At 30.1% G+C, this 22,729-nt stretch overlaps 1 protein-coding gene across 4 annotated transcripts in view; it reads left to right on the top strand.

Moving 5' to 3' along the window:
- LOC115886964 (protein tramtrack, beta isoform-like) overlaps window positions 1-22,729 on the top strand; it is a 32,264-nt gene that overhangs the window by 5,991 nt on the left and 3,544 nt on the right. For all 4 annotated transcript variants that reach the window (XM_030906291.1, XM_030906289.1, XM_030906288.1 and 1 more), the window contains 2 exons: window positions 12,157-12,277; window positions 22,375-22,444. In XM_030906291.1, coding sequence (XP_030762151.1) covers window positions 12,157-12,277; window positions 22,375-22,444 — 191 coding nt within the window. The remainder of the gene's footprint in view (window positions 1-12,156; window positions 12,278-22,374; window positions 22,445-22,729) is intronic.

The raw sequence follows: 22,729 nt of genomic DNA on the forward strand, positions 1-22,729 counted from the left end.
AAAGCAATTTAGAGAAAAAATAAATATGAAAATATATGTCTCTATGGCAGTATCATTTCGTTTTCATTCTTTATTAGATGATTATCATTTTGATTAACGTCAAAGACATTATAAAGATAGACCGAACATCTCATTCATAAATACTCGTTGGTAGTGTATCAAACATTCCAATGTGTCAAACAAGGACAGAAGAGACAGAGAAGTCTAAAATTTCCGACCCCGGCAACTAGGCGCATTTCGATTGTTCTAATGGCCAGTGGCGTATCGTTTTTTGGAAAGCATTTAATTAGTAAAGTAAAAGTAAATAAATTAGTAAAATTTATACTCCATATTAATATACTACATTAACACTTTTTCGTCAGATGAGTTTTGTTATAAGGTCTAATATAATAATATAATTAATATTCCACATATACCTATGTTGAAACGTTAGTAGGTGGTTTTCGAAAATCGCTCCAACGTCGATTTTCAATTTAAACTTTCAGTTACTTCTATATAAACTTTCAGTTACTTTTGAATATTCACAGGGTGACTCAGGCTTCCGAAACAGTTCTATATTAGGTTTGTGGTTGGTGACTTTTCTTTCAATTTTTTTTCAGAATATGGAGGCAATGGTAAAGCACATTTTAGACATTTTTGTAAACATAGGTGGCCGGAACATATTTTCAAACTAAAGTTGTAGATTTGCCATTAAATTTCCATTCCAGAAATACCTAGGGTTGCCACCTGTCCTTTTTGAAAAGGACAGTCCTTTTTGGAATAACTTGTCCTTTTGATTTTTTCGACTTAAAAGTCATTTTATTTTCGTATTTTCCCTGAGAAAATTACCTACAGCAAACAGAAATATTCTTTTCGTCCAAATTTAATTAGAGATGTTATAAAACTTATAAATAAATTTTTCTTGTTAAGAATAGGCAACATTATTTAGAACTTCCTGTTTAATCTGAAATGATAGTTTAGGTTTTAGTTTTGCCATTTTTGATCTTAAAAAGAACTTCAAAATTAGTAATTAGTATCGATTTAGTTAGTTCGCAATCAATAGCTTCCTGTGAAGTACTGTGTAATAGTTGTTTAATCTTGTATTATTAATAACTTCCTATACCTAAAATCAATATTTAATAAGAAAATTGAAAATTGATTCATTAAAAGTATCAAACCTGTGTTCTACAGTATGGGATTTCTGTCGCATAATAATGAATTACGTTTGCTTCATCTACGTTACCGTAGATGGAGCTCAAGGCTTGGTAGGGTTTGTATAAATAAAAAAAATACAAAAAGCAAAAAATTATTAAGGCCTAACCCCTACATATATGCTTATTCTCTGCATTAAGTTCATCAGACTGAAGGGAACAGCCATTCGACGACCGGTTTTGGAGATTTATCTCCATCGTCAGGCCGACTTTGCTGTAATCCTCAATCCGACAAACGAAAAGCATAAAAGCAGAAAATAGCATTTGAGTACAAAACGTACTACTATGGCGAGTGGTAGATGGCGAGAGCAGCTAGTAGTAATATATAGTTTATATTCAAATTTGTTATGATCTACAACAGTTAGGTAGTCATTGAGACGAATTATAATTCAATTACTGGCTAATACGTTCTTGTTTTAATAGATTAATTACAAATATAATTAGAAATTATTTTGATTGTGAGAGGCTCCCTTGTGGGACGCCTATGTACAATGACGAAAACAATACCCACCTGTGAAAAGACAAATTCGGGTAATTTGAGCTTATTTTTCTACATACTTGACACTGTCGTACCATACTGAATTCGCAGATTCAAAAGTACGTTAAACAAAAACAAAAACCGCCGAAAAACACTGAAAGTTCACTTTCGTCTTGATTCCGACTTCAAACACACCGCAAGCTAAACGTAGTACGCTATAACGGACCAATGGCCTTCGCGAGGGGTGGTGGGACGGACGCCTCATTTCATTCTGGAAGACTAGCAGCGACGTTGCCAATAGTTCTAGACGTTTCAGCACATTAAACAGTAAACATGTCCTTTAATAGTAACGCATATATCCTCTGGTTAATAACATATTATTACGCATGCTTCTTTAAAAATAAACTATTAATTTAATTAAGAAATTGAGATTTATTGATATCCGGTAAAGGTTTTAAAGTCACCTTTTCTGCAAATCAAACTGAGTAGATAGGCGCAAATTTGGGATGTGGCAATGTCGCCTTCTCTATCTCAGTTGGTTTTTACAGTACGTAGTTAACCTCCGATTGTTTGATCGGGTTAAAATGTCTAATGTGATATCTGTTCTTACTAAATCTATGATTAACGTCATGTTTTTTGCTGTTTTAATATGTCAAAGAAGAACATTTATTTAGTTCAATGCTGGCGGAAAAGGTCATTATAAATTTTGTATTTTTTAACATTTTAAAATAGCAAGAAACATGAAGTTAATAAAAATGAATTATAAGATCCCATATTTCCATAGAAACACGTTTCGGTTTTTGGGACTTCAACAACTCCCATCGGCACGAAAAAAGGACACCTTAAAATTTTCGTTTATTTTAAATTTTATATATTGTGTTTTACTGGACCTATTTTGATGATTTTTAAGCAATTTGTAGCTGAATTATTTGACTTTTTAGTATCTCTTTCTAAATTAAAAATGAAAGTTGCCATCTGTCAATTATACGAGAGAAAACAAAATACTGATATTTTGGTGAAAGTTTGAAACAGCCTGTGGAGTACGTTAACAAAGCAAGAAATTTAAAAATAATTTTATCATCTAGGTCTATTTTTTCTCTATAATATGTTTTATGATTCTTCTCAATAGCTTTATTTCTTTGGAGACATTCGTTTTTTAAGAAGACACAAACACAAACATTTTTTCATATTTTTTACATTAAAACCATAACTTTGCTTTTGGTCCTAGTCAATAGACCTATAAATAATGTTTATGATTTATGTAATGTCACTGTCTTTGAAGTCATATTATTATTGTCTGTTGGGCAGTTACTCTAGCAGATATTATGATTTTAAGTCCAAAAGTTGATCTCTACTATGATTAATTAAAGCAGCAAAAGCCAATACTTCAGAACTTAAAACCAAGCCTACTAGAGCAAACGTTAATAAACAATAATAATATGACTTTTCAATGACAGTGACATTACAAAAACAATAAACACCATTTTATAAGTGTGTTGATGAGGTCCCAAAATCAATTTTAAAATTGCTGTAAATCACTACTGTCCTATTCAAAAGCGAATATCTCCAACAAAAATAAAGCTCTTGAGATGAATCAAAAAACAAACTTCAGGGAATTTTGAAACTTTCACCTAAATATAACATTTTGTTTTCTCTCGTATAATTGAGGGCTTAAGAATAAAGGGTACAGGTGACTTTTTATTCCAAATGGACTTAAGTACAGATTTACACACTTTAGATACCAATTTATTTAGTATAAAAGGAAATTAAATAAACTCTACACTCTACTCTACTTAGTGCCACTGTAGAATTTACTTAATTCCATTTTATACCAAATAAATTGGTACCTAAAGTATCTAAATCTGCATTTAGAAAAGTCACTTGTATCCCTTTTATTCTAAGCGACTCAATTGATAGATGAAAACTTTCTTTTTTAATTTAGAAAGAGATACTAAAAATCCAAATAATTTAGTTACAATTTGCTTAAAAAATCATCAAAATCGGTCCACTAGAACAAAATATATTAAACTCAAATATATGAAAATTTTAAGGTGCCCGTTTTTCGTGCCGGTAAGTGTATATTTTCACATTTTTTTACTTTTCTCTAAAACGGTATTGAAATTTCGATAAGCATAAACGGGATTAACCATTTTAGAACAAGCAAAAACGAAAAATGCATTTTTCTCAAAAAGTTGATAATAAAAAAATCCTCTTGTTAATTGTTCAAAATAATTCTGGGTATTTCGCCACTAGAAAAGGATCTACAGAACAAAAAGTTATTTTTTGTAATCACTACTGGGGGCGTAACTGGAAACCAACTTAAAACAGAACTCAAGAACCTGGAAGACTCCAGTAATAAAATACTCCTGTAATGAAGATAATACAGTATATCCCCGGATTGTCTTTACAAGAGGAATCGTTTTTATTATACACATTTTGAGAAAAATGCATTTTTATAAAACATTTTGCTTGTTCTAAAATGGCTAACCCCTTTTATACTTTTTCAAATTTCCATACCGTTTAAGAGAAAAAAAAACATGAAAATAAGTACTAAAAGTTAAAAGGCGTTTCTACGGTAATATAATTTCGATTTCATTCTTTGATAGATGGATATTATTAATTTTGACATATTTTTTGCTGTTGTTAATGTATCACATACGGGAACATACTACGTGACCTATTCTTCAGGATTTTTCGACCCCTCCCACCCCTCGGTAACCACTCGTAGTATATGCGTAGTAATTCATACACGTGATTTTTAATAATTTCGCAGACAAAAAGTGAAAATAAAATAATTTTGCTCATATTCGTCTTTATTGCATAAGATTGCATGCATGCATACTTTAATTACTAGTGAGTTTAAAAAGCGCTATACACTGCGCGCTATATTTGCATATAGGTGGAATAAGCATGAGATTTCTCTCAGTGAAATCGACTACGTGACAAAAACCTAAGGTACCTCCTCGCTACTGACCGTAGTCGTAGTATCTCAAGGACTCCCCCCCTAAATAGGTCACGTACTATGGGTACGTTCCCTAACTATTTTCACCCTTTTCGTAGTATTGAACTAAATAAATTTTGTATTTCTTTAACACTTAAAAATATAACATTAATTAAAATTCTATCAATAACAATCTAGATTACAAGTGGGGGTTGGAATCTTTGGTGTTACAACAGCAAAATATAACACTAAATCTCCACATCACACCAAAAATCACTAACCATGTTAGCATCATCTGCTGAGCGAAACGCGCGTCCAGTATAAAAGTAAAAGTGTTTTGGTGTATTGTGGTGATTTAGTGTTTTATTTTACAATAACAATCTACCAAAGAATGAAAACGAAATTATATTACTATAGAAACGCCTTTTGATTTTTACGACTTTTAGGAAAAAATTCAACCATATTATTTTCAAGTTAGTTTATTAGCCATTTTAGAATAAGCATTTTTTTTATAAATAATGTATTTTTCCCAAAATATCAATAATAAACAAGTTTTCGTTTTGTAAAGACAATCCGGGGACATACTGTACATAAAAAACACAGTCCGGGGACATACTGTATATAGTGCATCGCATAACACAGAACGAATTGTCATTCCGCAACCAAAAAAAATATCGGGTGATTTCATAAGAAAAACAGTCTATTTTTAGATATTACACTGTTGTCATATTGACGGTCGCAGAATTATTGTAAAAATGTATGAAACATATACATTATCCAGTATACATGAAACGATTGCAACGCCCCTAGCTGAAAAACGCTGAAGTTAAATATACAAATCTTTATATTTAACCGATTTTTCGGCGTCCGCAATGTTAATTTTTAAATCGTCATAACTTTTACGTCATTTATGGTACAGTTTTCTATTTTGTGATATTATTCGGAGAAGGATATAACATTTATTATCTACACTTATAGGTGTCACTGCAGTCAACATATTAGCAGTTACAATAGAAAAATGATTCTGCGTCCATATACGGCCGCCGAAAGTGAGTGGACGTATAATCATATGTAAAAAATAGAATGTACGGATGCCGAAAAGATAGAAAGATATATATATATATATATATATATATATATATATATATATATATATATATATATATATATATATATATATATATATATATATATGTATAATATATATATATATATATATATATATATATATATATATATATATATATATATATATATATATATATATATATATATATATATATATATATATATATAAGCTAAAATTACATATACTATCGTATTTAACTTTTTTGAAAAAACGCGCTGTTTGTTAAATTGTAAGAAATCGCCTCCTAGCGTCTACGTTCAAAACCTTATTATTATTATTTTTATGGTATAATATAGAGCAAGAAACGTTTTTTTTAAACGAGCTCTCGTTTATTGGATTCTGATCCTCCCAGTCCGGAGTTATTAACATTTAAATAACCTTCCCCCACCATTTTATTTTAGCAGATAGAGGAAAATGGTTTTAACAAAAAAAATCTAAAATTTACTGAAGATCATGAAGCTATTTTTTATAGTACCCATTATCTGGGCAAAATTCTGTAAAAATTATATTTTCTTATTTTCTAATACTTTCCGAGGTACAGCCGAGAGCTATTCTTAGTGGGACACCCTGTATATCTCAATTGTCAATTATTATCAACGATAAAAAATCAATATTAATATAATACATTACAGTTTAATATTGTATTACTAATTTATGGCACTAAACAACAATAATAGCACAGATAATAGCATCATAAATACGTTTTTCTTTCTACCGCCTCTGCACCGTAGTATAGTATGTAGTAGTAAATAAGGACGGTTTACAACTACATACCATACTGCGTTACAGAGCCGCCGCGTTCTATGGGGTTCTGTGCCGTAGTATACTATGTAAATACGCTCCCCGGATTGTCTTTATAAGAAGAAAAACATTTTTATCATTGTCATTTTTAGAAAAATGTATTCTCCATAAAAATGTTTGCTTGTTCTATGGTTAATCCCGTTTATACTTTTCCAAATATGTGGTTGAATTTTTTCTAAGTTCTAAAAATAAAAAGGCGTTTCTATGGTAACATAATTTCGATTCCGAAGAAGCAAAAATTTTTATGAAGAACGCGTTTTTCTCAAAATATCAACAATAAAAAAGTTTTTCCTCTTATAAAGACAATCCGGGGACATACTGTATATATTATACAATTTCATATTCAAGGATATTACTTATTACTTTCAGATATTTAGCAATAAAATAAAGAAACCTGTTATTTTTAAGCTGTTATATTAAGCTGTTTTTATAAATAACTATAACAGTTTCAACTGTTATCTAAAAATAACAGTTTTGCCCACCACTACAAGTTTATAGAAAGTGATATTTGTTCATGCCACGACAGCGTAATACCAAAACAAACAAAAAAAAAAGAAAGCATACCTTTCTTTGCATTTATTTAAAGATATAGCATCTACCACCTCCTACAATATCTTTTTTTTTCAAAGCAAAACTTTGAAGGAGGGTAAAAGGACAATAACTCACAATCTTTAAGTTGTTTAATTTAAAAAAATTTAATGCTTAAAAAAGCAAGGGGGGCGACATGTTTCGGGAATTTAAAATATTCCCATCTTCAGGCCCAAAGCTAAAATGAAATTACAGAGGTCAAATTTAAAATACAATCACATACAAGTTAAAAAGTCAAATTTTTTTTTATACAAAGTCAAAAAATTATATATATCACAAAATTTGTCCAATCACAGATAACAATATGGTATGTTAAATTTGAAAAATTAATAAACAACTAGACTAAAATCATAAGGTGAGGGAAGCGGTATAATCCACCATAATTAGATAAATTGAAAGAAAAAACAAGGTAATAATCAAATCATACCTCAGTGCACAATTCAAAGAAAAATACTTAAGCAATAGTTAAATTTATTTTTAGTGATATGCCTTTTTTTATATATTTTTTGTATTAGTAATGTAAGTTGAGAGTAAATTACTTCAATCTATATATGCTGATATTCAATTTTGTAGGATAGAATTTTTTTTTTAGTTATTTTAGTTAAGAACCAGTTAAGAATTTTGTTTATTTTTTTTTAATTATTATATGTTGAATTTTAATTTATATTTCAAATTTATTTATTGTAGAAAATTAATATTTAATTTAGTTTAATTTTAAGAAATTTAATATTTATTTTAATTTATATATGTAGAAGAATTATTTTTTTATTTTAATTTAATTAAACTTGTGTTCTTTAAAATAAAAGCATACTCCCACAAAAGTCACTTAGGAAGTACAACCACTCAGAATCAATAAAACCAATTAGAGCCATCAACACTTAAAAACAACTCATTCATTGCAACTTTAAAATATATAACTCTTCAAAGCATTTCGCTGTAATACCAAACATCTATATCATAATTTCCAAACCATATTATTTCGATTTTTTTTTTGTTTTAATATTTAATTTTTGACGAGAATGGACGTTCGTCTTAATACTGTTTCTGTGATAAGATAAGGGGGTACTCTGCATCCATATTTAGTTTTTTTTTGAAAAAAGAAATGCTGATAGCCCAGATATGAAGATTAGTTTCTTACCCGAAAAAATCAATTTTTTAATATTAAAATATGAACAAATTAAACCATAAGCAACCTCTATGTGTGGGAACCAAAAGGTTGTATTATTAATAAGTAGGTAACTACCAAATCAGAAAAAAATGATTGAAGTAATTACAGAACCCTGTTATAAATATCTGCAAATTAAGAAATAGAATATATCTGCAAATTAAGAAATAGAACAAAATGTTTCTTTTTTTTGTTTCTGTTACAAGGAATTTGCGTAAGAGAAACTTCAGTGGCAATCCTAGCATTTATTATATTATCGATTTTTTCCGTCAAGAGTCAAGTCAAGAGTACCTACGACATTGATTTAAATTCGCAAATGTAATGCCAACTTTACGTCCAATATTGGAATACACGTTCATCCCATCGTGTAGGATGTTACGTATTGACATGTGTGTAACACACTTGCACACAATTGCAGTATTGTCGAAAACTGTGCCAAATGTTGGTTGCAGCGTTAGAACCAACGTTGGACGCATCGTGTAAGACCAGCCTAACCATGTTAACATTATCAGCAGATGATTAAAACTAGTCTCAATCACGCGCGTCCAGAGTAAAAAGTGAAGTGTTTGGGCGTATTGTGGTGAACTAGTGTTTTATTTTATCGATATCGAGATTTTTGATATTCTTTTCCTTAATCTTTTTATTCAAAATATCGCTTGCATAATACAGATTATATAGTTAATTGATTATACAGGAATACAGGAAGAACTAAAATCACAATATACAATTGAATCTCTATTTGCACAAACACGTTCATCAGGCAAAGTGTATAATATCATATGTTATTTTACTAGGGAATGAGTGCCGGGTGCGTCTAAAAAGTGGCTCACCCCTATAACTTTTAATCTTTCAGATAAAAAAAAGAGATTTGGTATGTTAGTATATGACATAAATTAGGATTAATTGACGTATTCAATTTTTTGTCACTTCCTGTTTCACCGGAAATGACTACAACTTTTGATTTTTAAATGGCACCCTATATTATGGCATATTTCTACTTTATTTGATAGAAAATGACACTGAATAGAATGACATATCATATGTCAGCTTTTGACATTTTCCCATATGTTTTTTTGAAATTGTAACATGTGGTTCATAACGATAATTTGACTCAAAATACCATATGATCGAATAAAAATGGCGTCCAGTTGGCTTGGAAATGACGATCGATGGCATTTCCTATATAAATTTACATATAAAATGACAGCGATCTTCATTTCATAGCCATCGCTGACGCCGTTTTTATTCGATCATACGGTACCAAGTGTGTGGTACCAAATTATTCGTAAAAAAATGCTATTTCCAGATATGATTAAAAATACGACTTTGTTATTAATTAAATGGCCAGGACAAGACATAAAAAAAGACATTACACTTTAGACGATCAAATCTATTTTTCCAAGACTCCTTGATTAAGAATTAGTGTTTGCACACAGCCATGGCACTCTAGATTGAAATTTTAAAATACGATTCTTTAAGTGAAAATGTCAAAAGTTGACATATGATATGTAATTCTACTAAGAGTGTCATTTTCTATAGCATAAAGTAAAAATATACCGAGGGTGCCATTTGAAAATCAGAAGTTGTATTATTATCTGGTGAAACAGGAAGCGACCAAAAACAATTGATACCTCAATCAATCCTAATTTCTGTCATATACTAACATACCAAATTTCATTTTTTATCTGAAAAAAATACAAAAGTTATAGGGTCGAGCCACTTTGAGGCGCACCCGGTAAATGTAGCATAATTAATTCGATGTACTTAAACAGCCGTTAAACGATAGCCTACTAAAATGCCGTTAATAGATATTGTGACGTCGTTCATGTCGGCGGAAAGTAATGCCTAGCCTTAAGCACTTTGCAAGAGCACCTGTGGCTCGTGGCTGAGGCTATCGCTTCGTAAGCGAATGGTCCGTGGTTCAAGACTTTTTTATATTTTTTTTGCTTATAACGTGATCTTATTGCATTGGTTTAGTTATTTGGCGGATTGGTTAGCGTGATTATTTGGTGGGTGTTAATTCATTGGTTAGTTGGTTATTTGGTGGGGTTGGTTGATTTTTACTAATTTATATTTGTTTTTTATATTTTTTATCAGTGTCGAGGTTAGTTGCGTTGGTTAAGTTGGATATATTTGGTGGGGTGGATAGCGTTGGTTAGTCCTTATAAAATTCCTATATTTCATAAAGCCGTCAAGTGTGTAAATTTTCCTGAATTATAATTTTACGGTTACAACCATGTCTCCTGAGCATTTTTTTTGGATTATGTCAATATATGCCTTGGTTAATTTTTAAGAGCGAAATAAACTTGTCACCAGCAATTTGCAATTTTCTCAATTATCACTTCTTTTTGAAGTTATTTTTCAATATGATAAGCCGGCTTTGGTGATTATTGTGTACTAAATACTACTATGAACTGCCCATCATGTTCGACGTTTGGGATATGCTTGGCAGGAGGGTTAGAGGTTGCGAAGCGGTACTAGCTTCATTAAATTAACTCTGCTTGGTTCCTAAATAAGAATGGGAAAGCATAACGGAATATGATATATGTAGCCTCAATGAAAGTATGAACGGATGTGTACAGGCAGTTATAGCAGCCAAAAGAAGCAATGCAAATTATTAGGGTAATTTTTAATTTTTTTTTCTGTTTGTATACTGGAATATTACAGATGCTTTTTTTAATATCGTTAGCTCTGTTATCGTTATTAATGTTTATTAAAACCAGGACTGTATCGTTAGTCTTTAACGTTTTTTTTTAATTTAGTATAAAGTATCCAATGCAGCGTAATATGACATTACGACAATACTCACCAAAACCATCTCGTCATATTAAAAAATGACATAAAAAAATAATGATAAATGGAAAAAATTACAAATTTATCGTGATTACATTTCGCTCTTAAAAATTAACCAAAATGTGTATTGATATGAATCAAAAAACAAAAAACTCAGGAGTCATTGTTCTGACCGTAAAATTATATTTTAGGAAAATTTACACACGAAATTATTGCACAGAGTATTTTAAAGTTAGAGTAAAAAAGCAACCCTTCAATTAACCCTGTATAATATGCCAAATACTAAAGTTTATAAAAAACTTAGTTTTACGTATTAAAGTTGATATAATTATACACAGTTTGTTAAGAAATTCATGAAAATAGAGCTAAAAATAAAAAAAATGTAACACTTTAATTTTGACCAAAAATTTCCCCGTTGCGTTTTTTTGCATCTGAGTGTATAATTTAACTAATTATTGAGAAGCTGAACAAATAAGGCAAATAAAATAAAGTCCTACCAATCGTTAGAAGGTTTCAAGGGGATAAGCATAAGAATAAATGTGGGGTTCCCTAGTTTAAGTTCCTCCAGAGGAATAGTTCCTGGAACTAGGTTGATATTAGTTCACATTAGTTCCCGAGTAACATTGACATTTCTGTTGCTCATGGGTTTCGTTTCAAGTCGTACGAAATATAACGAGACGTGTAATTGCTTATTGCAAATGTTAAAACTATTAACGGCATTTTAGTAAGCTACCGTTTAACGGCAGTTTAAGTACAGCCTAATTAATTTATTAGATATTATAGATATATATATATATATATATATATATATATATATATATATATATATATATATATATATATATATATATATATATATATATATATATATATATATATATATATATATATATATATATATATATATATATATATATATATATATATATATATATATATATATATATATATATATATATATATATATATATATATATATATATATATATATATATATATATATATATATATATATTGAATATTATATTGGATTATTGCATAACCATAATTAATGTTTAATTTAATTTTTAGAAAAAAGTAAGAAAGAAATATATGTTAAATTGGGAAATATGTGGAAAAACCTAACACCGGAAGCGAAAAATGTTTATTATGAAGCCGCTAAAAAAGGAAATTATAGCTTGAAACATTCCAGGTAAAAGAGTGCTTTTTAGTTTTATTGTATGTAATATATGTCCACTGGGAGAATACATCATAATTTTGACATCCAAAAATAATAAATAAATAATCAACATTTGAATTTTGTCATGTATTCCTCCACTGGCCACTAAACATATTTCCACATAGTGTTACAAAACAAAATATTGATCATTTTTGGTAGAATTTAAAGGTAGGTAATTATATTCCATTTATGTGAAGTACTCTCTAAGTTATGTACAGCAAGAAAAAGTGATTTCGTCAAACAACATTCAAAAATATCAGAAAATACAATCTCCTTTTGAATTGAAGTGGTAGAAAATAATGACTGTCTTGTAATCTCCTGTAGGATATAAGACCATGATACAAAGAATACAAGGTATGATATTGCGCAGGTTGGTCACTACGTCACAGGTGATAAACGGCACCATTGGTCGGCAAGTTCCACGCGCCAATTTCAAATAATTTTTCAAATGTCAAGCACAATGATTTGACATAACTTTTAGGGTTATGTCCTAATTCTTCCCTATTTTAGGTCTTTTTTTATTAGTGGCAATTGCACAATATGGATATTTTTTTATATGGCGTATGACGTCACAGGTGGTATGCGCAAACTTAACGAAATTGGGGCCGCTATCGATCATACCTTGTTTTCTTTGTACCATTATATAAGACAGACCACTAGACAACTTTGTGAGGATACATTAAAATCCGCAACCAACCGTCCAATCAGATTCAAGAGGTATCGTACCCTATCGTAGGGCATTGCGCAGTCACGTGATGCGTTTGACGTATGACGGTTAAATCTTTGGTTAGGGTAGTCAATTTGTTTTTGTTTTTCTGTTGTTTTTACATCATATTTTCAGATATTTTTCTGTTTTACATTTTGTAATTACGTATTTAGAAAAATAACAAGAATTACAATCGTATTTTTTTTAATCCTGGATTATCAAATAAAGATTTATATGAACCCTTGGAAACATTACTGTTGGTACAAAAATTTTAATTATTTACTTTAGATATTAAATTATTTGTTGGATTTTAGGACCTAAATAGACGTAGGTATGACTAATTGTATCTTAAAGCTTACTATTTGTTTTGCATTTTCAGTTTTTGATCAGACATTTGACTTTATTTGTGAAATGCCTACAAAAATCTATCGATAATTTATTTTATGTGTCTGCTGCATAATAGGTCATTCCTGTTGAATTTTTAGATCATTTTAAATAACGAAAATATATGTTTATATGTATGTGATGATTAAATTGGTGCTAGGCAAATAAAAACTATTTTTTGATATTAATATATATTATATATTTGTTTGAAGTAAATTACACTTTTAACAGTTTAATATGGAGTTTTTTAAAGGCAGTTATACCTATGCATTATATTTAAAATATATACATTCAAGCAAAAAAGCAATGTCACGTCACTATAACAGTGTAAAAAAATAATTTGTGTTAAAAAACCCTCACCTGAAATTTGGAATTGTAAATACCTACATAAAAAACAAATATGGAAAACTACATGCCCAAGCAAAATTAGAGAAATTTGAGGAGAATAGGTTGTGTAAATCAAACGCTAAATTTGTAAACATCCCTACCGATTTTATTAAATAAATGAAAAGAGTGCCGTACTCAACCTAGAATTCACCAGGGAAAGAGCACGGCAGAGAAAACCCCGATCACTATTCCAAAGAATACCAACTGAAAGCGGAACTGAAGAATCTGGAAGACTCCATCCGTAACTTGGAATAGGTGTCCTCCAACGGTCTAAGACACTCGAAAAAGTTCCTCACAACTTATGACCGAGAAAAATCAAATGTTTTCCTTGATTTAAGTAAAAACAATCTTCGGATTGTCACGGGGTTTCTAACAGGACACTGTCTCCTCAACAAACACCTCAGTAGGCTGAAACTGAGAAATAACGGCGAATGCAGATTTTGTGGGGAAAATGGGGAAACACCAGAACACCTTATCACGGAGTGCGCCGAGACGACGACCATTCGTGCCATGAACCTTGGTACGTCTGATGTCGAGGATGGAGAGCTGGCCTCTGTAGAGCCGTCTCAGATACTGGCTTTTGTTAAAGCCCTGAGACTGTATGATGAGTTATAACTCGTTATAACTCAAGAAAGGGGAACACACAATAGATCTATAAGGTCGCGGTGATTAACTCCCCTCCTAAACATTCTACATTCCAAAGAATCCAATTATGCTGTTCTGAACTTTAATAAAAGAGTAATAATAATAATTTAAGTACTATCCTCATATCAAAAATTGTAGTTTAACACATTCCAAAACATGCCCCATTTGTTACATTCAAAACTGAAGAGGTGTTAGTTAGCAGGCCATGTTTTGGAAAATATTAGTTACATTATCAAGGCTCTTGCTGTCACACTAGGTCATAGAAAACTACAAAACTCAATACGAATAGACAGTGACTGATTTGGTCATTCGTCTACTCCTCAACTCATGTTATGCCCAACATGTATCGGACCCTAATCATCCTTAAAAAAATAATATTGTCTTACGTGGAAATACCAATATTTTAAACTATTTCATATTTCAGTCACTTAAAATGTTGAACTGAATAAATCTTGAATAATTGCGTACCATTAACACAGATTTGGACTATTATCCTTGCTGGGCATATTCCTTGTATGCGAATACTTCCTCCAGACTATGGGTTCTGTTCAACTGATTTACTCTCAAAACCTAAAACAACTACTTATCAAAAAAAAAAGTCACTAATTATATTGTATTTTACCCTTAGAATCGCTTCTATTACAATTATAATATACATATTCATCTCCATTGGCCTTTTTTATTTTTCGATGACAAGCTTAATCAAATTCTCTATTTTCTAAACATTTCCAAGCATCGAATTTTTGAAGGTTCCTAAAATTTAAGACACTCTCTTTAATACTTACATTGTGGATACTTTTTAAATGATCCAATAATCCCTCATGACAAGAAAAGCAAATCTTTTCATTTGAACACAAAGGACAAACGATGCGTTGGTTTATCTTCAGACTGACTACTTTTCCGTGGATATTCTTCATATGCCGATTCAGAGACGACGAGCATGAAAATGTTTTACCACAAATATCGTAAATTGAAAACCTAATAAACAATTTTATAGCAAATAGAAATAAATTTATAGAGTATACTTACCTATTATCGTGCAAATCCATGCTAATTGATAATATAATATATAATTTTTAACTTCTTGGATTATATTGTTTTAATATAAAACCAGAGATACGGTTGTTCTTCTCTGATAAAGAACTAAAGAGGATTATATCAGATTATTAAATGTTAAAATGTTGAAAATTATTAAATGTTAAAACCACAAAGCACCAATTTGCTGATAGTAAACACGTAAACACCAATGATTGGTAAACACTCTAAATAGCAATAAGAACTGCTGATTTTAGTAATTATTATATTTATTCACAACTAAAAAGTCAGAAAAAATAAATAATTCTCAAATACAACTATATAAAATGCTGCAGATAGATGCAAAAAGCCCAAAATTGCAAGTGTCAATTATGGTTGTAATATCAATTCTCGCGCCGTTTTTCCGGGACCGAGCTTCAGCGATACCGCACGATCTACGACGATTGCTCCTTTCATCTGATTGGACGGTTGGTTGCGGATTTTAATGTATTTTAATTTCGTGGCGAATTCATATGTTGTTTTGAGAATGTTTACAAAAAATCTCCTTATTCTCAAATTAAACATATGTGTTTTTGTCAAAAGCTCCGTTGTTGTGTTGATAATTGCATCACCTATACTTTAGATTAAGTTTTCCACAAACTTCAGTTAGCAGTATTCTACGACAAACATGACCTCTATATTCATTTGTAACTGTTTTTTAACATATTTATTTTCCTTTATTTTTTATTTCATCATTCCACATTAAACTAAAAGGTTAATCGGGCTTATATATTTTCGTATTTCAGGCAAGTTCCTTAATTAACAATTAGTTATTAAAAAGTAAAATCATAAATTTTTAGTCGTGGCCTCTTTATATTTGAAAAAACAATATAATTAATAAATCTCCTAAATTTTTTCTTTATAAGAAATCTTTATTTTTACTAGAAGGGGCATTTATTGCCAAATATTTTGGGGAATTTCTTAAAAAAGTTGATTGAACACTTTCTTTCAAGCATCAACAAAGTTAGTGGTGGCATTTTTCACGAAGATTTAGAATCTGTCCAACGGGAGGATCCCCGAGAGTGACATTTTGTGTCTGTCATTTTAATTCATGGGCAAATTGTATTTCTGTCATCTTTTGAATGTCATCTGTCGAAATCTTCTCTGAGCCATTGGAAGACTATAACGCGACGTTGTCCGGGGACTAATACCCGAAATTATATTTTTTTACGATTACTTTTTTTTTGTTATCAAATATTTATAAAAGCAAATGAAATATCTCTGTCTGTAATGTCCCATAAAGTGATGACGTCACGCGTTGAATCATAAGTGTGGGTTTAAAAGCATCCATAATGCGTCGTCCGTCGATGATTTTATGCAATTTCATTGGTAGGTATATTCCAAAAATGACAGCTCATACTTAAATATGTTTGGAATCACTGAACGACGGACGACTCACTTTCACCTTTCGATAAACTCACATTCACGGTAGGTTCGTTCAGAGTGGCGCCTCTCATACGACGCGAAGGCTCCAAGGAGAACGGGAGGTCATATCGAAATGAAATTTTGGGAGCATATGTAGGTTAATTGGAAGTATTTTATAAAAATATAAGGGGTTCCCAAAAAAAGTTACGCATCAACGTTGTTTTTTTTGTAATGGAATACTCTATATACAGGGTGGCGCACCTCATTTGCCTCGGTTGATTATACGAAAATGGAAAGATGTAGAAACAAAATTTTTATGGGTATATGTAGAAAGGCAATGTGCATAATTTAAAATTATTTTTAAATGTACAGGGTGTGTCAGAACTAAGATCCATACCAAAGTTATATTTTTTCTTATGGAACACCCGGTATTTTATTTCATTTTTGGATTCTTGGACATAAAATTATGCATTTATTATAAAGACTTAATATGTTTAAATGTTTTTGTTTTTGAGATATTTAAAGATATATAAAAATGCATGCTATAATAAGAAAGTTTGTCAACACTCTGTACATTACTTTTCAGAGTCATTGCTTCCTTAAATGTATACAGGGGTATCAAAAATTGCTGGTTTATTTTAAATATTTGTTTTACATAAAAACTTTGTTATTTCAAATACAACACTATGTATTTTTTAAAATAAGTCGAATTTAAATGCTCTTTCAAACTATATTAGAGTTTCTTATACCTTTCTGGCTCAGATTTTTAATAAAAAGCGATTTTTCAATAAAATGGCAATCAAGATGGCTCGTGTCGCCATGGTAATTTTCTAGTGACAGTTAGTAGCTATTTTCAAAAATGACATTTGTTTATACACTATTTAAATTTATAGCAGTTTACTTTTTTTTAATTTACCCACAATAGTTTAATAAGTAAGTATTTATTATTTTATCAAGAAAAATAAAAAAGTAACTAGTTCATTGATTTATATTACGGTGACTTGTAGATATATTGAATTTTCTATAAAAGAACCAATTAAGGCAAATTCATTTTCTTCACTTCCAACGACAGGTTTCTGCCTAATATGTTTTTCATATACCACACTCAGCTCTGCGAAATAGGAAAAGTAGTTTTTCAAAAGAACACTTGTCGAGAAAACTCCTATTTGGATATTTTTGAGCATAAACCCTTCAAGCCAACAAGCAATTATCCTCACAAAATAAAATCACTAGTAACATATCCATTCCTTCCGCCAGCAGATACTGCTTCATTTTTCTTGATAAAATAATTAATTATTTTTAAAACTTATTAACCTTATTGTAAGTAAATTAAATAAAAATATCCAGTTATAAATTTAAATAAAGTCTATAAATTAATGTCGATTTTGAAAATAGCTACTAAGTGTCACTAGAAACTTGCCATGGCAACATCAGCCATCTTGATTGCTATTTTATTGAAAATCATTTTTTATTCAAAATCTGGGTATAGGAAACCCTAATATAATCTGAAAGAGCATTTAAATCTGCTTCGACTTGTTCAAAAAAATACATAGTGTTGCATTTGAAATAACGAAGTTTTTATGTAAAATAAATATTTAAAATAGACCAGCAATTTTTTATAACCCTGTATACATTTAAGGAAGCAATCAAAATTTTTAGTACAGTTTATTTCTCTGTCTTGAAAGTCAGCATAAGAATTAATTCTGGAAAGTAATGTACAAGGTACAAGGTGTTGACAATTTTTTTTATTATAGCATGCATATTTAAATACCTTTAAATATCTCAAAAACCAAAGCTTTTAAACATATTAAACCCTTATAATAAATGCCTTATTTTATGTCTAAGAATTCAAAAATGAAATAAAATACCGGGTGTTCCATAAGAAAAAATATAACTTTGGTATGGATTTTAGTTCTGACACACCCTGTACATTTGAAAATAATTTTAAATTATGCACATTGCCTTCCCACATATACCCATAAAATATGTTGTTTCTACATCTTTCTGTTTTCGTATAATCAACCGAGGCGAATGAGGTGCGCCACCCTGTATATTAATTGATTTTCGGATTCTAGGGAAAAAATAAAGGTGAGTTTTATTAAAGAAGCCTTATGTTATTAAAGAAGCCTTATGCCTAAATTGTAAGGATTTTGACATATTTCACATCTTGTAAAAATGAAAAATGAATTTTTAATTTCAATAAGAGCTACCTAGGTTGTAATTTACCCTGTATAGCGTGATATTTAATTACTATTGATCATTGTATGTTAAACCAAATTAAAATTTGTCCCGAAAACTTATGCCGGTTGAGACAAAATTTATATTTCAATATTAATTTTGTTGACCACTTTTAAAAGCAAGTTACTCCTGTATTTTAAATGGAACACCCTATATTATATCGGTATTCAATTGACGATTCATATATCTTTAAAATTCCATTAGGTTGCTCCCAGACAAATATTTTCCTGCATATTTTTATTTATATGATTTTGCTTCAGTAGATCTTTATTATTTGATAAAATCTAGGTTGTTGTGATATATACCTTTTGTTAATTTAACAAAAATTAAAGTATATACGGTAAAATACTCAACCGTAGTAAAAATATACACGTTTAAAAGATATTTTAATTATTACAGAATTAAAACCAGATATAAGCATATAATTATGACACAAAAATTAGCTAGATGAAATCAAATGCCCAATATGTTTCCTTTCCGGTTCACTGCATAAAATGATTCTCGTTTCAAAAGACGTTTTCATGTTAAAAGGCGTATGTGAAGTTCTACTTTGAAAAGCCGTCAAATCATTTCTCTCATGTTGGCGACAATAGTTGGTCGAGTTTTGTAAACACTGTCTTAAACATACCCCAATAATAAAAGTCAAGAATAGATAAATTAGGAACATTTAAGTATTCTATTAAATGGTGAATGACACACTGCAGTCACCAACTAATAGAATCATATAATTCTGTCTTAAATTTTTGACAAAATTCTGAGAATTTATTTTATATTTTAACTGACACAAAATGATAACTAGTTGTTAAAGTTGAATTAATTCCACAGCTATGTTGAAGTAATGTCAGACGTATCACCAGCTACCTAGATTTTATCAAAAAATAAAGATCTACCTGACACTAAATCATAAAAATGAAAATATCTAGGAAAATCTTTGTTTGAGGGGTAGGCAACCTTAATAATATTTTGAAGAGACATGAATTCTCCATTGAATATACTGTGTGTTTCATTTAAAATAAAAGAGTAATTGCTTTTAAAGGTGACCAATGTTCAATATTAATTTTGTCTCACCCTGTATAACTTTTTGGGTCAAGTTTTAATTTGATTTAAAGTATTAGCGTTATTTTAACTACATTAGACTTGAACCTAACCGGTATTAGGCTATACCGGGTAAATTCGAATTTAGGTAGTTTTTATTGAAATTTAAAAATTGTTCTTCATTTTTAGAAAATGTTAAATATGTCAAAAATCTTACATTTGAGTCATATACTTCTCTAATAAAACTCACCTTATTTTTCTCCTAGAATCCGAAAATCGATTAATATATCGGGTGTTCCATTACAAAAAACACAACTTTGATGTGCAACTTTTTTTGGAGACAATCTGTAGAACTCTCTATATTTTTAAAAAATGCTCTAAGTTAACCTACATATGCTCACAAAATTTCATTTTAATACAAACTGTCGTTCTTCTTGGAGCCTCTGCGTCGTATGAGATGCGCCACACTGTATATACGCGAATTACGAAATACGAATATCACAAAATAAAACCGTCTTTTATTTACGTAGTTCATACAATAGCGAAATTCGTCATGAATTTTAGCGATATTTGTGTTTTTAAACACTTTTTATAAATATATTTTTGTGTAATGGATGAAGCTACTTATTTTGAGCGTAGAAGACAATCTATTGCTGTATATTTATTAATAAAAGATAACAATAAAATACATAGAACAACTGGAACATGTGAAATACCTATTTAAAAAGTGAAAAGAGCAAGGAGCATATCACAATTTAGTGCAGTAAATGAGAATTAACGATGCGAAAAATATTAGAAATTACCATAGATGAAGAAAAAGAAGCGAGTGAAAATAGAAGCGTGATGCTATTTTCACCCGCCTCCTTTTTATTTTGCTATTTCGATATACAGGATGGTCCGAATTGTATTCGGGGAACTTCTGCAGCATATTATTCTGCAGATAAAAATTAGTTAAAAAGTTCTTATAAATTTATGTTCTAAAATGCTTCGTCTCGGCGATACAGGGTGTAGAAGTTTGATTTTTATTTCGTTTTTTTCCGAATAATTTCTGAACTAACGTCGATATTTGGGTGAAAATTGATGTCTGAGTGTTTTTTTTTGTCATAAGAAATTTGATTTTGATGTCAATACGACTCCTACTTATAGGGAGCGCCACCTACTTGTTCTTTTAACTGATTTGAAGATTAATAACTTTTCGTTCGTACCTGTATAAAACTGCTGAGTAAAAAATATAATAACTTTTCGTAATGTTTTACATAAAAATTGGCTCTTGGTAAAAATCGCTACGAGCAACGACTTTCAAGATATTTGGAATGGAAATAGTCAATACATGTCATTATTGACAAAAAATAAGATAGACACTAATTTTCATGTATCAATATCGTTAACTCTGAAATACTTTTTTGGAAAAAATCGAAATAGAAATGAAACTTCTACACCCTATATCTCCGTAACGAAATATTTTAGAACATTTATTTATACGAACCTTTTTAGGGTTCCGTACCCAAAGGGTAAAAACGGGAACCCTGTTACTAAGACTTCGCTATCCATCCGTCTGTCACAAAGGTCTATATTATGAACCGTTATAGCTAGACAGTTGAAATTTTCACAGATAATGTATCTATGTTGCCGCTATAAGAACAAATACTAAAAACAGAATTAAATAAATGTTTATAAATAAAAAAGTACTACTTTCACTAAACATTATCTTTTAAGTAAGAATTTTACATAGAATATGTAAAGTCCTCAGTGGCTGCGTGGTTAAAGCGTTAGGACTTTACGCTGTTATGAAGTTGGAGCCGTAGTAAGGCAGGTTCGAATCCTAGTCAAGGCGACTTTTTTTTAATTTTTACATATTTTTATATATTTATTTTTACTTTTTACATATTTATTATTGATTAATACAATTTTTAGTAATGTATTTCTTCATTTTTTTTAATTACTCATACGCGCATTCAAAATTTCAGCTAAATCGGAAAAAAAGTTTATAATAATATTGTGTCTAATGTTGTATAGATAATAAATGGTACGGAACCCTTCGTGAGCGAGTCCGACTTGCACTTGACCAATTTTTACTTATTTTTTTTCTGCGGAATATACTGTCAATGTTTCTGAATACAGTTCGGACCACCCTGTATATTCGACATTTATTATTATATCTTATCTGAAATAATTTATATTCTTTTAGTTTTTCTTTAATTCCAATAATTCTTACATGCATTTTATATTTTTATAGCCATACACCTGCAAATGAATCAATAAAACGAAAATCAGATGTACTAAATGATTCTACAAATACGACTTCCGTAAGTATTTTTTTCTATACGTGGCTGATATCACAGCGTATTTATTAGACAGCCTGTCGAATTCGTTAGTTTTTGAATACCCGCGCTTGTTCTCATACATATGTAGGCAGCTAGAGCACCTGCAGTCTTGATAGTCTTCAGAAACAGCTTCAATGGAGCTCAGAATCCAAGTTAATGTATAAGATAAACGAATATATAAGTAGATACGCAGAGTTCCACGTAAATGATCGTAAGTCGACTGACTGTCTAATGAATAGGCTTTGGTGGATATGTTACAGACCTTAT

The sequence above is a fragment of the Sitophilus oryzae genome, unplaced genomic scaffold (assembly GCF_002938485.1).
Source record: "Sitophilus oryzae breed Bouriz unplaced genomic scaffold, Soryzae_2.0 scaffold_54_pilon_pilon, whole genome shotgun sequence".
Classification (NCBI taxonomy): domain Eukaryota; kingdom Metazoa; phylum Arthropoda; class Insecta; order Coleoptera; family Curculionidae; genus Sitophilus; species Sitophilus oryzae.